This window comes from Sinohyriopsis cumingii, chromosome 3, assembly GCF_028554795.1.
Source record: "Sinohyriopsis cumingii isolate HCF-2022 chromosome 3, ASM2855479v2, whole genome shotgun sequence".
Lineage (NCBI taxonomy): Eukaryota > Metazoa > Mollusca > Bivalvia > Unionida > Unionidae > Sinohyriopsis > Sinohyriopsis cumingii.
Window position 1 is genome coordinate 78,872,857 of NC_142963.1, and position 17,442 is coordinate 78,890,298.

Here is a 17,442-nt window from a genome sequence, read left to right on the forward strand (position 1 = left end):
TGGTCAGGTACCAGAGTACCTCATGAGTGATGCTATTGGTTAGTTGGCATTACATACAATGGGAGAAAACTAGATATTGCTAGTGCAAAGCACTCATATATCTTATAGATCCGCTAAGATGTAGATAGGCTTACATATCGGAACCTTGGTTTGTGAAGTTGTCAGACTGCGTTATTCTGAAATATGTGACAAATAATTAACAAAACAAAAATTATTATTTCTGTAAAATTGTACTCACTATTGACAACTTCAGTTTTCAAAATTTTAAAATCTTTGTGCTGATTTTACAAGGTTTGGTTTGAAATTTGTATGGTATGAAGCAATTAAATAATTCTTAGCAAAATTATAACTGTGCCAGGTAAATACTTTAAAAAAGAGGAGGTGGGGTATATTTAATAATGAACTGGAAGCAGTTTACAGAGCTTGTTTCATATTCCATTAGATACTGATATTTCATGGGTGAATTTTCTTGTTTGTTTTTATGGATATTTTCTTTAGTATTCAGATTTGTGTTTTGGGGTGGGGTGGTGTGCATTTGTTTCCACAAGAGGATTATTCTTTGTTAGTTCCTGATGAATTGTAGTAATCATAAAATCCACACAAATTCTGTACCTAATGAAATATAGTGGGTTCACAGTAATGTACAGATGTGACCAATGCATGTTGTGGCTTTCTAATTTCAGTGCAACATACGTATTTTATTTCATATATAATACAACATAATTTGATTCATGCTTACATCAAATTGTACAAAAGTACATAACCTGTTCATAATAGATGCACCTAACAAAGATGATGACCTTCCACTGCAGTATTATTGTATTATTTTATCTGCAGAAGTTTAAGGCAAAAATTGGATATAAAGTTTAAAACATTTCATTTACAGAAATTCTATGGAAGAAAACCTAATGGGTTAAATGGAGCACTCGAGGATCTAGGAATATCTTTCCAAGGAAGAGAACACTCTGGTTGGTATACACTGAAATAAAACCACCAAGAACAACTAGAAACATGTTAATGAAATACATATGCCCCACCACAGTACCTGAAAATTGATATAAAAGGAAATTTGATTCAAAGAGTGTGATGGGATTGAAAGATGTTGAAAGAAGTGAAAAATAATATATGCCTTAATGGGACATAAAATCTTTTGAAATTTTAGACATGTACCTTTTGTTATCAATACTTGCATATAAATCTTGAAAATATGCGCCAGGGTTATAATTGTTGATACCTCAGATTAAGCATTGACTGCTTTCAGACAGGGTTGGTTTTAATAGTACTCTTAACACATTATTGGTTATATCATGTTAAGAAGTTGGAGCTAAGTACCTTTCATTAGGTCTAAAGCACTCACCATTACTGATCACTGCCATCTCGTGGGGCGGTGATTCTTTCCAGGGTTCTTCTTCCACCATTTATACTGGCTGCCATGTATAGGCTATCTTGTGCTGAAAAATGGTGTTAAACCCTATAACAACAACAACCTTTCATAAGGACATACTGGCAGCCAACCTAGGCCTGCCCTGGGATGGTATCTAACCCATGATCCATGGATTAAAAACCAACATCGCATGAAGCCTTGGTGTCTCTGTAGTTAGCATGCCACTCATGACCAAAAAGGTGCGGGTTTGAATCCTACCATCTGACCAGCCTGGGTCAGCTGTTGTGGTGTCATTTGGAAAATCCCTTTACTGAAACAGCTTCAGCTCTAAATAACCTACTTGTGTTGTGCTGTAAAACACCAAAACCAAACAAATTGCTGAGAAAACATGGCTGCATTCAGATAGGGGATTGAATTTCTAATGCACAAATATTTTAAGTATAGCTGTATCCAGTAAGTTTAGTTTCTTTGAAGATACATTGTCTCTGTCTCATGACAAGTTTATCAGCTTTCTGCATCAGAAAAAGATATATAATTAAATGAGGCAGTATTCATTTTTATGTCCATCCATCACACCATGGTTACATTTTAATTTGAGGTCAATTTCTGAAGTAATGTTCTATGGCAATTTGTACTTCTTGAACACATTGGTAGATTTAATTAGAATAAATATTTATCAAGGGTCTTCAGTGTGTTTTAGTATATAATTTTGTTTGTGAAGACTGATACATGAAACAAAATTACATTAAGTAAATATAGGTTTTCAAAATTTTACATTAGTCATGTCTTGTGATATCTTACATGCATTGAATTGAATGTTACGACCTAAGCTCTGCTACTTCTTGTTTTTCTCACACACTCACACCTGAAAATTGTCTTTAATCTATGCTATGTGGTTTGAAACCATCCATCTTGAATTTTGGTATTCTAGTGTATAGTAAGGTAGATAGTGTGCATTATTTCTTTTATTTTGATCAATATTTATGTGAATTTTGTCAGTTATTTATTCTGACATTTTCTCCAACATGAAGTGTGTTAATGTTTTCATGCTCCCTGCATGTTTTCTTCACTCATTTAATAACGAGTCGTATTTGCCACATATTAACATTAAGTTAATTGATTCATTTTTTGGGAGCCCTGGTGTCTGCTTGATCTAAGGCACTCATCATTTCAGATCAGTGACATCTTGTCTCCTTGTGGGTTCGAGTCTCTGGGTCCTGCCAAATTGGATATCTCAGAAAGCAATAGTTTCATGTAGGTCAGTGGTTCTTCATGAGGTTTTCCCAGGCTCTTTCTACTGCTGACATACTGGCTGCCGTGTATAGCCTATCACATGTTGAATTTTAATTTTTTCCATTACTCATGTCATATTAGTTAAACCATGATGATGAAGTGGACTTAATGCACAAGGCTCATGACCAATAAGGATACGTATGCCTGGCCTGCACTAAACGTACATTAGGTGGCACAAAGCAGTTGCGTATTTTGCATAGGGTTAGAATTTAAAAGAAAAAGAATTTCCCCTGCTTTCTTCACTGGTTGTACTGGCTGTTTAAAAAAGACCTTGTATATCTTAGGTATAATTCAAAGAACCTTTAATTCCCTTTATTTTGATGTGTGATTGATGGGTGTAATATGGGTTATAGAGTATACAGCTTGGCCTTATTCCAGATGTGCACCTTTCAAAAAAGTGCTAGCTCTACTTGGTCATTTTCACTTCCTGAACTTCAGAGGTAAATTGTATAAAAAAAGAACCAATAACATTTTTACATTTTATATATTTGATAATTCATTCATTGCACTTTCAGAAGCTGGTATTGTCTAGTCTGGCAAAATTCATTTTCCATATTTTAATAGCTGCTATGGATAGTGTACTTTAGGCTGATTGTTTTAGCGTAAGGGAGCAGTCATTTTAGTTAGCAGTGTGCTTAAATCGTGTACAATTTCCAAAAAGTGCAATATCCAAAGAAATATCCACATTACATTAATGTAGCATAGAGGTATGCCAACATTCTCTCCATTGTGCATGTTTTAAATGCGAACAACTTCAACTTTCATACATCACTCTCTCAAAAGTACATAATAACTGGTGAGTGCCCCCTTATATGGAGCAGATTTATCTAACTACAGGCTCGTTTGGCCAAATGTAGCCCTCAGGTCATTTTTTGTGGTCTGTGCTAATACAGAAAGTCAGTTCTATAATTATAGTATAATTACTTTATTGTATATCATGTATGGCCCATTAACTTTACAGTTTTGGTTCATGTGGCCCATAGTGTTGAAGATGTTGGAACATCCTGTTATGGAACATAGTGTCTGCATTCTTTGGTCAGGATATTTGGTCCACTGAAGAGTGTTAAGAACCATGAGAAACTGGTCAAGTTGTACACTGATCCTCCACATACTTACAGGCACAGTCAGTCTCAAATACAAAGGAGAGAGAGATAAGGTTTTGTTTACTGCTCAATCATATACTCAGTTATGATTCCACTCAAATGTCAGGAGGCAACAACTGGCCAAGTGTAGGATGCAAACTTAAAAGGGGGCTTCTCATTCATCAAACCTTCTAATTCTTGCCATTGAGTCACTAACTAGGTATCCTATTGTTGGATCACTCTTATTTCAATAGAAGGAGTAGGTGATCTAAGTTGTATTGGAAGGGCATTGATTTCATTTATCTAGCCCCCTCTTTCATCCTCTGCTCATGACATGTACCATCATATTTAGAGAATGATGAAAATTATGCAGCTGGAGATCTGGTTGTTTAGTGACAAAAAGGTGGTATAGATTGATTGAAAACAACAATCTGCAGGGTTCTATTCCAGGCTTTTCCTTGTGCAAAAGGCCAATTGCCTCAACCAATACATAATTTTCTCAAAGATTTAGAGTACTTGATCGATTTGACTCTTAGAAGGGACAAGTTAACCATCAGTCTCTATATGACTGATGCATACTTTTATTTGTCCCTATTCATCTGGCATAATAAAAGTTCCTTGTTTGTATACCAAGGAATATTTACCAGTTTCAGGCTCTTCCAGTAGATCTAAATGTCGGCCCAATGACATTTAAAAAGATTATGAATTGCGTTGTCATCCTGTTCCGGTTGACTTCATCCATTCCCACATCAGTTTGTTTTAATGACAGCAATGAGAAACATATAGTAAGTTCTTTTCCTTTCAAGGGCAGGAACAATCTATCCCATTGGAGTCACCTAGGTTTTTTAAGGACCTGGAAAGTCATACTGACATTTTGTCCATCTGGGTATGGAATTTATCACCAGCCTCAATCTTGTACACTTCAGACACATTTACATGATATATAGACCTGTCACTTATCCAGATTTACATGGGATCATCTCAAAAATTTGTTTAAAAACCAATAATTCTGATTTTCCAAATTTTTACAATCCAAGATTAAGATTTTTACAAACAAACAAAAGTTGCATTTTGATTCACAACAGCTGCGGATTGTTTAAAGAGAGCAAATGTGATACAAAAATTCTGTGAGGAATCACTACAGACGTATCATGAAAGTCTGTAATTGTTCCATTTTCATCTTTTGTGCTGATATTTAGTCTGTTAATTGAATTAACGTAATCAGCATAAAAAATGGAAATGGGAAAATGATAGATTTTGCAACTTCTTGGATTACGCAGTGTGGCAGTAGATCTGCTTTTGCTTGACTGTCTTTTCACATGCCCATTATGGATGACATTGCTAGCTCAATGGCACCCTGTGTTAATTTCACTCGATCAAAAGCTCAGAATCCTGAACAAGGGAGTATAATTTCTGTGTCAGTGACACAACCATGATTGGCTCAGGACAGGAATTCCTCTGCAAAAGCTGGGAGGTTACAGTACATATTTATGCCAGTATGTATGATTGGGGAGAACACCTGTTTCTGGGCTTCAGTATTGTCAGTGGCAAGTGGGGAATGGAAGAAATGCCTCTTCACGTATGCCTTCTGAAAATTTAGACTATATTCATCACCAATCATTTCCAGAAGAACCATCTTTGCACAAAAGTAGTCCTACTCATTGGACAACTTCATACTGAATGGTCCCTCCATCAACTAGTCTTTCATCAGATTGCATGCTTTGGAGGTGTCCAGTGATAAGTTGGAATTGCACATTGCCCTCTATTGTTTCTCCAGTGCCTGACCCAGAAGCCTGGGCCATGGACAGTTTTTTAATCAGTTTGGAGAGGTTGTAGACCTTTTGTCTACCCACTCACAGTATAGTACCAAAACAATAATCCAGAAGTTGATGGGTGAGAACTGCAAATTGGTTCTGTATGTCTATGTCATATGGGACAAATCCTGTGTCAGTGATCTACTTATTTTAGCAATCAATCTGCTCAGGAAAATTCCAGTCAAGTCTTCTCAATCAGCCTTGGTCACAAACATTCCATATCTGTCTAAACTGACTCTTCTTTGTGCTTGTTATTTTCATAGGAGTCTTGCAACAGAAAGAATTCATACCTTTGATTGTGGAGAAAATCCCATGTGCAAGAAGGCCCTCCAGTTTGAAGGTTTATGAGGGAAAGTGGTAGTTATTCAGAGACTGATGCAAAGTCAGCAACATTGTCCCTTTGAGTACCTCAGTCCAAAATATGACTGACTCTTTTCTTTGGCTGTTCGAGAAGAAACATTTGCCCTGCTACCATCAAAGGCTACTGCTCCATGATATCTGACAATTACAGATAACATGGAAGTGTGGATCTTAGGTACAATAAAGTGCTATCAGATTTATGACTTGTGCAAGGTGAGCAAGATACATATCATTTCAGTGGATCCAAACCCAGTCTGAAATAATAATCTTGGATCCATAGAGTTAGTCGTTCTCCAAGGACATATTTTAGATGAGCAAATATTTGAAGACAAATGGAGGGCTAATAATTGAGAGATTATATATTAGCCGTGTTCTGCAAACTTTTTTTGGACAAAATAGACAGAAATATCTCGGTTGTGTGATTACCCAATCAACCTGCATGAAAGTTAAGTTTGAACAATTCTTTTCGGACATTCACTTTCGTAAAAGAAATGTCAACTGTAAATATTGAAGCAAAATCATTGGAGGAAAATGGTTCTTTTATGGGGGAAAACAAGGAAATAAGTGCAGGATATTAATAAGGATATGAAGAATAAATTGTCATTCAAATAACTAGAGGGTTGCATTGAGTTGCAGATTGGTAAAAATGGAACCTACAGAACTTGGCAACACTTTTGTAAAATGGAATTAAGCCATACAGATGATGTGCAGTTCGTGTGCAAAGCAAATTACAGATCATTGCTTCAGTAGCTCTTGAAGATCATGTCCGATTAACTAGACTTGTGACATTTTTGAAGCAGAAATGCTGTGAATAAAGCATCAACAAGTTATAAAAACAGTTCAGTGGTAAACCTGAAGCACTTTGCCAATCCAGTACCAGCACTTCTGAAACTGCAACAACTGCACAGTTCATTCCTTTGTGTGATAGAATTTCAAGTGCTGAGGTTTGTATTTATTGAGAAAAGTGGTAGAACAAGGATACGGCTCTTTTGCCCAGTGAATGTCGCAAAAGAGGATATTACCTTTCAAACCCAATCAACAGGACTGAAGTGGTTTATATGCCCGGCATACTCTGAAGTCTCAAAAGATTAGCCACCTCATGAAGATTTCAGTCACAGAATTGGCCCATTCTCAGGAATCCTCACCTTCAAATGTGAAGTTTTCATCTGAGACACAATATAGTCTGTTGGCTGGCATGCACAATCAACATCTCTGAGTTTTTATCTCTCAGACATGGTTTTGCAGAGAGAAGATTTGAATCTGGGTACAGTGGCTATAGCCCAGATAAACACTGGACCTAGTTGACATCAACACAACTCCTTATTGGCAATAGTTTAGTGCTTTTGCTGGATTGTCCAGTAAAAATGTTATTGGTAAGAAAAGTTCAATAAGCCTCTTCATAGGCCCGCCCCCCCCCCCCCCATGTGTTTCAGATCAGCTGACTGGGAGAGTGGGTTATCTTTCGCATAATGGATCGAGCCTTTATTCCCACAAAAGGATGCCCAGGGAATCGGTAGAAAGCTCGGGATTTCCTCCTTCTATTACCTATTATCATAATGATGTGATGGGGGAATATTTGCAGGAGAATGAAAATTTCTGCAAGAATGTCTGCATGATCACATTTACTTTAAAACTCTCTCAAGATCCCTGCAATTGCACTCATCTTAGTTGATTTAATATTCAATTAAAAACAAGCATCACCTTGGTTTATATGATACAGATGGAAAATGCAATTTTCATCTTTTAGGGAGTTAACGGAATGTTGTTTCCTAATGTTAATGTGATTGGGTAAGTATTCTTGGAGAAACATAATAAACTGATCCAAAATATTTTTGCTTTTTCTAGATGCACAGATATTGAATAAAAGCCAGTTCATGATTTTGATAGAAAGTTGCAATAATTGGTCTTGAAATATAAATATTTTTAAAAAAATTCGCCTGATAGTTTTTTTCTTGCCCAAGTTTACTTGCACTTATTTGAAGCTGTCAGATTTATTGGCATTTAAAAACTTTTCGAGATTGTATGGTAAATTTGTTTGGCTCTGTTCATTTGGTAGAATACTACCATAGGCCTCGAGAGGTTTATACCCAGAAGTGCATGGGATTCATCTAGCATGTGTAAGGAGAAATTATCAAATGCCTCAAGTTTATACCTTGAAATGCATGGAATCCCTGTCTTGCCTGTAAGTGGGATCATAACGCGTTTGACAGGCATACCACAGAAGTTACCTAGCTTCATGGGGGATTTTCCTTATCCTGAACTTGATCCAGAACATTTTTTCTCCACACTATAATTGAGCGTTTTAGCTAAAATATTTTACAGAGTAAGTGGGAGGCATTCTATTTCTATTTCAGTTTAGCTGAGCTCTGCCATCATTGATTTTGTGTCTACATTCAAACCTTGTGTACAAAGTGAGAAAATTATCTTTTGTAATGTCTTTTATTTTGCAGGTCTTGATGATGCCAGGAACACTGCCAAACTGGCTTGGAGAATGATGTGTGATGGCTGTGTAATGAAGATCACCAAAACTATCAAGGTCAAATAAATTTATAAAAACTGAATAGTGGGGACATTTTTCTTGGGGAAAGTGTGCAATCATGGACCACAAACCAGAAATCTTTGGAGAATTTAATAGTGAAAACTAAAAGCCAGAATTTCCACAAACTGAAAGTCCAGTATGTATTTAAGAAAACAAAGCATAAAATGTTAAATATTGGAAGGCAGAATGGACACTCACAATTGAGAGTTTTGTGTTTTGATTTTTAATTATTTGTCTTTATGATGACTTTTATGTATAATTTGATTTATTTTTTTCTCTCATTTTTTCTTGCTTATGAATGGTGATACATATCTACCACTTTTCTGCTGATGGTAGCAGTGGTGGCAATGGTGTTGTCATCAGTGACATAAAGATTATGTGATAAGAATTTGAAAGTAATATATCTTTGTCAAAAGTTGCTTTATTCAACTTGAACAGTGATTTAATATTACTGTATTGGTACAAATTTTACCCTCATAAAGTGGGATTCTTGGATAGCTATGTCATTAAATTGCCAAGCCTCCTGGTGAGCTTATGGTTTGGTGCTTCATCCAACTTGTTTTGCCCATCACAGTAACTCTCATAGCAGTAGTGTGGCTTCCCCTAGTAACCATATATAAAAATCTATTTTGACATACTTTGTTGAACAGATCCGACTTGATAATGATATTAGAATATTCTCTACCAACTTCACATCTAGCAATGGTGTGGTTTCCTTAGTAGCTGGGTGGAACATCTACTTTCAACTTCTTCTCTAGAATGACCTAGCCAATACTGATTAAGTAGTTTTTTGTAGGACATGGTATTTATAAAAAAAATTTTTAAATTGCATCGTGGCCTAATTTGTAGGTTACCAGAATTGTTGTGAACAGTGTTTTAAAGAATAAAGTTTTATGTTGGTTTGAAATCTATAGTTATGATAATTTGACTTTTGTTTCATTATATACCTTTTTAAGGGTAGAAACATTATAAAATAACATGATCGTTCATAGAACAAGCAGACTACAAAATATGTTTGCCCAGCAAAATCATCGAAATCAGAAATGTATTGACAGAAATTGACTGAAGCATCCAGGCATAGCTTTCAAAAATCTGTACAAAATATGCCTGTCAGTTATCAAATCCACCATAACTAAAATAGAAATGCCTTTAAATGAATTAATATGAAAACTGTTCAACAGGATAATATCAGATTTGAGAAAACATTCTGGTGTTGAGGGCATGCAAGTGATCCTGTCTGCCATCAGATCCGATCAACATTACTAAAATTGCAGATCCACCATTAAAATATTGCTACCATTGCAGAGCTGATCAAATCCCATACCCTCCACTCTTGGACTATGCAGTTTCAAAGTTGGACAAGAACATTTGTATGCATTTGATTTCAATCCACCAAGTCAGTGCATTGAAATACATTTTATCAGTATAAGTGTCCATTTCATTTATGAGCTGATAAATGATGGTAATGTGTGTTTCATTTTTTAAATTGATTATGCAGAGGACTGACTTAAGTGTGCGGTTTTTCATTTGAAGCAAGCAGTCTGTGTTGCATTTAAATGATAATATCTGTCATGATGAGTTGAATAAGAGTAGTTTGTCAAATGAGGTGATTTTTCTTGGCAAACTGCACATGAATTTGGCTGTTAGGTAGCTATCAGACAGGTGAATAGTCTTGGGTCTACTTGGCCCTCTTAATGGACACTTGCTTGTACAGTCATGAAACTTGATACATTTTTGCATTCTGAAGATTACTGCACTGTAATATCAAAAGTATGTCACAGGGACCTAATTTCTATCCCTCCATGTGCATTTATTACATCAAGATATGACTACTGCAATGTCCATGTGTGTTGATGTTTTTGTTTTGAACCATAACTCTGAAACTGGTCAAGATATCAAAAGTGAAGCTTGGTACACATATTAAGCTAGTGGTTTAGATCTGCCTCTTTGGTATTCACATTTCTACAGTTTCAGTAGTTTTAATGTTTATCCATTTTTCTATCCATCCAAGCACTATCCTGATCTTTTTTTTATCCGGTAACACTCCAGAACCATTTAAGTGTACATATATTAGGCTAGTTGTGTAAACAGTCATTTGCTATTTACAATTCTTTATTTTCAGTATAATTAATATCTTCATTTGTTTATCCAGCCATTACTCTGACTTTATATTTGAACCGAAACTCGTAAAGACATGGTATACATATTAGAAAAGTTGTCGGAATGTGTCTTTTATTGTAATGAATTCTTATGATTAAATATTTTTTATGTGTTTGTCCATTAGACATACCGTTCATCTATCAATCATTTATACTTTTTGTTATGGTGCAAAACTTCAAAACCATTTAATGTATTCTTATGGCACCTTCCGTGTGTGTATATATGAATGAGTGTGTGTGTGCATGCATGTGTATGTATGTACCAAACTTGCAATCTAGATGTTCTTTTTGGTACTATGAAATCATTGGCTTCAGTATAACTCTAGTTGGTCATGACAGGTAGATGACACCATCTTTTTAATTATCACTTTGAACTATATAATTCATGGGACTACATCATGATGAACTATGATGGATGTGACAAAGGTTGTTACGACAATCTAGGAAGTTTCATTTAAACATTTGCCATTGATCAACTATAGTTAGTGTAGGCATTGAAAACTCAAGTACCATTTGTCATATAAGGGCTGTTTGAGCTGGGTTGGAAATGCTGCATCAAGGTGTTAATGTTAAGAGTTGCTATAACATACCTCAATTCTTGGTTTGTCTGTTTGATTGCTCAGTATCCATCATTCCTAATATGACCATTTTGTTTGTAAATATACTCTAAATAAAATTTATCTCTTCTGAAGATTCTTTTCTTGTATATAAAATGCATATGCACATAAACACTACTGCAATAAACTTTTTAATGAGCTTAATTGTTTTTGTTTTTTTTACAGCCCCAGAATTCTCCTGTTGGAGTAACTATCCAAATGCCCACATCCAATTTACCCCAGAAGAATCAATTTGATCATAGGGAATCTAAAGTGTTTGGCCAGCCAGATATTCTCTACATGCCAGAAAATGTGACTGATACACAGCATGTTGGTAATAAGAAACAGAAGTGTGAACAAAAGCACACAAATGTAAAAGTGGTGAATGAGGGAAGAACAGGTTACAATGTTGAATGTAATGCTGTACATCATGGTATGGAAGCAAAGGACATTAAAAGAGATGAAAATTATCACTGTGAAAAAAGAAGCCCATTGTTACCTGACAAAAATAGAATGAGTGTCAGTTCTGTTGTTGAAGATTCCTCCAAAGACAAAACTGTGGATGTATCACAAAGATTAATAAAAAGTGGATCAAAGCGCTCAGTTGAACTCACACCTAGAAGCAGTAAACAGAGAAGCAAAATTCCTAAGATTGTACCTGGCCAGGCCTTCACATCCTCTGAGATCTACAGAGATCCAGAAAGTCCTAAACATTTGGCAGAAGGTCCTAAAATGACCAGAAATTTATCTGAATTAAGGGTTTTGGACATGAATATTGTTAACTCAAACCATGACAGAATGGAATCCAACATTAAAGCTTGTATTGATGTGAATATAGGTGTGAATACTTCAGACACTTCAAGTTCTCCAAAGGAATTTCACTCTGATACTGAATATTTAGTTTTGAATTGCCAAAATAAATCAAGATCAATCAACCAAGGCAGTGGTATCAATCAAAAGGTGAAATCTTCTCCAGGCAGGTTCAGATCTCCTAATCCCAAATGTCAGGAAAATTCTGTCCTAAGCAAAAAATACTTGACAAAAACAATACTTAATCCTCCTACATCCAAGGAAACAAGGAATAATCAACCTTTTTGTGGAACAACTGCTGCTGGTGACAGAACTGGTTTTAAAACTCCAAATACATCATGTATTCCAAGAAAATCTATAGACCATAATAGAAATTTATCTTACACATTCAGTCCTAACATTTCATCCATCTCCAGTAGGTTGACAAGTCAGTTCAAAACACCAACTTTGGTGCAACCATCAAATGCAGATCAATGCAGGACATTTGGCACGTACAAAATACCTGGTAATTTGAGCTTTAAAACTGTGTCACCTTCAGGATCTGAAACTCCAAACACTTCCAGGCTAAATGCATCTTTATCTATGAAGAGCACCCCACCTCTCTGCAAATGTGGCCGTAGGGCCAAGCGTCGTATGGTTCAGTCACCTGGACCAAACATTGGTCGTTTTTTTTTCACATGCTCAAGCAGGCAGGATGGTAATGATACAAGAAAGAAAGGTTGCAATTTCTTTAAATGGGAGAACTCCACAAATTCCACTCATTCTGAAAAATCATTCTCACACAATAACTCCAGAAACTTGACAATTAATGGTAGTATGATCAACCAAAACTCAGGTGTGACAAATAGGAAAAGTCTTGGTGTCCGAAGTTCAGTAAGAGTATAATCTCTTTGTAATGTACACCCTTCTGTAAACAGCAAAGACCCTGATCTGCCATTGCTCAATGCACTGGAAGATCTGGTCCTGCCATACTTTGCTGTGGTGGCTCTTCAAAATTATTTTAACTGATATTTATTGTCACAGTTAATATGGTTACTGGGAATATCATAGTAATGACCCTGCTGACTCCTGGATGCAGTATTATGGCAAATTTTGATCTTTACCTTTCTCTTGAAAACCAAAGTAGAATGAAGCACATAGACACTGACCTTCTTTGCAACGTGCAATGGCAGATCAAGTATTTATAATGTTTCCATGAATCGCAAGTTGAACCAAATAATTCTTGAACTGCTGGTTTACTATGTGATGGCCCGATATGGGTCTGTGCTGTTTGCAGTTGGATGTAGACATCTTTGGATATACATCTTAAGTCTGATCAGATGAATCGTGTCATAAAAGTGGCACTTGGCCCCAATTTTACCTAACATCTCAAACCTGCTTCCTTTAATTCAGAGTTATAAATGTCTTATTTCTTTCATGGCAAGTTTGATTTTTAGACATTTAGCTGGAAGCAACAAAAGAAAATCTGTCATAATATCTTGTGTTACCTGAGTTTTGTTTTCTTTGAGGAATGTTTGATGATTCTCTCAAATCTGGGGAATTTCTTAGTTCTTGGAAAACGGAGATAATCCCAGGTGTAAAATTTCAAACTGAAGTTATTTTTTTCAACGTTTCTACTAAAAAAGAAATTATTTTTATTGTTTCTACTAAAACAGCAGTTTGTCAAATATGTGATAAGATAGATAATGTAAAGTTTCAATTAAGTTTGAATAATTTAGTGAAAGCTGTGTCAGAATTTCATGAATGGAATTTACAGTGAAAACTCGGGCATGACCAGGTGTGAAAAATTCCAATATTAATCCACTGACGGGTTGCATGGAAAGCTGTCACAAAGTTAGAAATTTGTTCTTTTTATTTTGAATACAAATGTTGGGCTATTTCCTTAAAAATTGGCCAGCCAGATAATTATTTTTAGCTGTTCAGGATATTTGGACATAGGAATTTGTGTTCCCTGATGATTCGTAGGAGAAATATTTTTGTTGCAGCTTGATTTGCAGTTTAGAAAGGTCATTGAGATTGCATCAAACCGTTTTAATAACAGAGCCTATGATATTTCCCATTTAATTTAATACTGTCATAAATTACTAAATGGAGATGTGTTTAACAACAGGTTAATGATAATACGAGTCACATCATATGGGCTATTTTTTACTGCAGTAAATGTGTTCCAAATAGCAGTAAAAATGGGTGGTATTTTATATATAAAAATGTTTTTCTTACTCGCAAAGAGATCAGGTAGTAATGGATCATAAGAAGGTTTCCAATTTGTAATGAAAATATGGGGTATGGACATTACTTAAATTTAGTAGCAATTCCAAATTGCATATCGTGGTTTTACAATTGTAAATTCCAATTATTCAATCGTGCAGTTTTTAAACAACCATCTTTGTGAAGTAGAAAAAGTAACCTTTTAGGCCAGTTGATTGCTTAATGCGAGCTTGTTACTGTAATTTGGCCACTGGGAACTCAAGGCTATAACTGATAAGACAGGTAATTACTTTATTGAGGTAGCTTTTCAGATTAGTTTTTACTTTACAAACGCTTTTTATTGGTGTGAAAACCTTTAAAGATAGTAACAAATTGCTTTTAAATAGCAATTATGTAATAATTTTTACAGATATGAAAGTTCTAAAGTTTTACAATTTGTGTGCCCCATGATGACGGTGGTAGGATCATCAGTGTATATAGTATCACCCATGTCTGTCATCTGTCGATTACACCTGTGGTAAAGTTTGTATTTGGGTCATTTCAGGCACCGTGGTGAGGTATCCATGTTCTGGGAATGTTTACATTTAGTTTTGAAATTTACTACTTTTCAACTTGATATGTCAATAAAGTTATAGACAAAGAAAATTTGCTCTTTGTGTAGGTTATCACACATTGCTTTAGTGGCCAAAATCATTTACGTGTTCTGTTCTAAGTTCTGGAAAACTAACCATGGACATCGGAACAAATTTTATTTACATTTTTTTTTGTCTTTGAAATTGCTACACCACAGAGTTAATTTTTGTGTGTGTCCTGCCATGACAATGGTAAGGTTTATGGTACCACCATTGTCCACACGAACCATTATGCTTTGTCTATAGGTCTGGTTTCAGGCATAGTTCTTGTTCCATATATATACTAACAGTTCTTCACAGGCTTGTCTTTACAATGTCTGGCTAAATTTGATGCAAGCTAGAAAACTGACCATTACGATGCAGAATTACCTTTATTTCGTTAAATAAAATATTCCTTTGGAGATGAGGAACATTGTTAAACAGTATGTATGGATGTAATAGCAGTTTACTATATACCTCACTGTTCAAATAAATACAGACATGAAGTACAGCAAGATAAATTATAAAATGCAAAAATTAAAATTCTGTAAAATATAAAATACAAGGATAACACCATATCTGATAATATCTTGATGTAACATACACACATATATACTCTTTTCTGTATGTATCTAACACAAATAATTCATCATTACTATGCTCACAAATTTTGATGTAAATTAGCTTTATTGGAATAAAGCATGGCTGCCATATAGAAATCTCCTTTTCTCTCTGTCTTGAGATGAAGTATATGACTGTGTGGGCACACAGGGTAATAAGTTATCAATTCTAGGTGTATTCAATATCAAGTAGAGGTACAGCAGTTGTTATTATCAGAACATGTGTTCTACAGGTGTTCTTTGAGAATAATTGATCAACATCATAACACAAATTACCCCCTTTGGCTGAATTGCATTGGAGTTCATGTGCACATGCTAAATGTATACAGTTCTGACAATGTAAATAAGTTAACGGAGACAAAAATGAGCATATAATAATGCAGTATACAGTTACTGATCTTTGTTTAGGTGGCTGTGTAGATGATCCCTAGGTTTGTGATTAGATATATAAGTAAATGTTGGGTATGTATCTTATATGTAATTTTGTACTTAATGACTCACTCACAAAGTTAATAATTTGGAATTATAAGAAAATATATCATGGGTGAAGAATTATTACTGTATGGATAAAATGGAAGTTCTGAAAGTTTACACAGATTTAGGACAGTGGCTTTTTACGAATGTAGCTCCTACATATAACACTTTTGTGTATTTTGTCAAATGACTTTTCAGGTGAAATAGAAATTGTTATTTTTGTTTGTACATTTTTGTGCAGATTGATAGAGTGGAGTTTATTGGGGTTGGGTACTGTAGAGTCATCACAAAGTGGTTCTGTCCAACATACTTTAGAGTATAGCATCTTGAAACAAAAAGTTTTAAAGATTAAGAGTTACCTGAATTTTTTTTTTTTTTTTTAATTTGTAAAGTTTATTTCTGCATTGAAATGTGGATTGCGGGGCTTTGTCAAATTTATTGTTGGCTAACTAATGATGTACCATATTTAATTGTCTCTTGATTTCCTTTTGCAATCAGCACTTGTATCCCTAGTACTAATACTTGTACTCATATGTTCTTCGTCTGGAGAAGCCTCGATCTATCCAAAATATCAGTTGAGGCTATGATATTTTAGCTAATCAATGCCTGATATTTCCATTATTTTCAAACATAATTGGGGCCCTGAGCGGCCTAAAGCACTCTCCATTATGGTTCACTGCCATCTCACCTCTGCGTGGGTTTGAGTCTCATATTCGGCTAATGGGGGTATGTGAGACAGCTTGCCAGTAGCTTCTCATGGATCGGTGGTTCTTTGCGGAGTTTTCCCGGGTCCTTCCTCCACCATTAATACTGGCCGCCATGTATAGCCTATCGTGTGCTGAAAAATGGCAGTTTCTGAATGTAAATATTTCTTGCTTCTGCTGAGTAGGGCAATTTTGGATGACAGTGTTTTACAAAGCTTATCAATATGGTCATTCCATAATAAATTATCTACTGTCACACCTACAAGCTTTTCATGTTTGACATTTTCTAATGGATGATTATTTATTGCAAGAGATAGTTCTGGGTTCCCTGACTTGTGTGGCTTTTGTGACATCCCCAAAATCATACATTTTGTTTTACCTTCATTAATTACCATCCTATTTTGTTGTGCCCAGTTTTGGACTCTAATATGGTCTGAGTTTAATCTCATTTGGATAACTTCAGAATCAGAACTAGATGTATACAAGGTTGCATCATCTGCAAACAAATCTGTATCTATGATTCATTATTTAATGGTAGATCATTGATATAGATAAGGAAGTGGGGAGGGCCCAAAACTAAGCCTTGAGGGACCCCTGAATGAATTGTTAAAGTTTGAGAGCTAATATTGCCAATGCTTACTTGTTGAGACCTTTGGTTTTGGTATGATCTAAACCAGTTTAAAGAAGGATTGTCAAACCTGTAGCAGTTCAACGTTTGCAGCAAAATTTCATGATCAACAAAATCAAAAGTTTTTTTGAAGTCGAGGAAAACAATCCCAGTCATATGT

At 35.3% G+C, this 17,442-nt stretch overlaps 1 protein-coding gene across 1 annotated transcript in view; it reads left to right on the forward strand.

Annotated features, from left to right (window-relative positions):
• LOC149803164 (ERI1 exoribonuclease 2-like) overlaps window positions 1-12,922 on the forward strand; it is a 38,969-nt gene extending 26,047 nt beyond the window's left edge. The window contains exons 7-9 of the mRNA XM_089953894.1: window positions 887-968; window positions 8,384-8,469; window positions 11,414-12,922. Coding sequence (XP_089810020.1) covers window positions 887-968; window positions 8,384-8,469; window positions 11,414-12,922 — 1,677 coding nt within the window. The remainder of the gene's footprint in view (window positions 1-886; window positions 969-8,383; window positions 8,470-11,413) is intronic.
• Window positions 12,923-17,442: the final 4,520 nt, after the last annotated feature.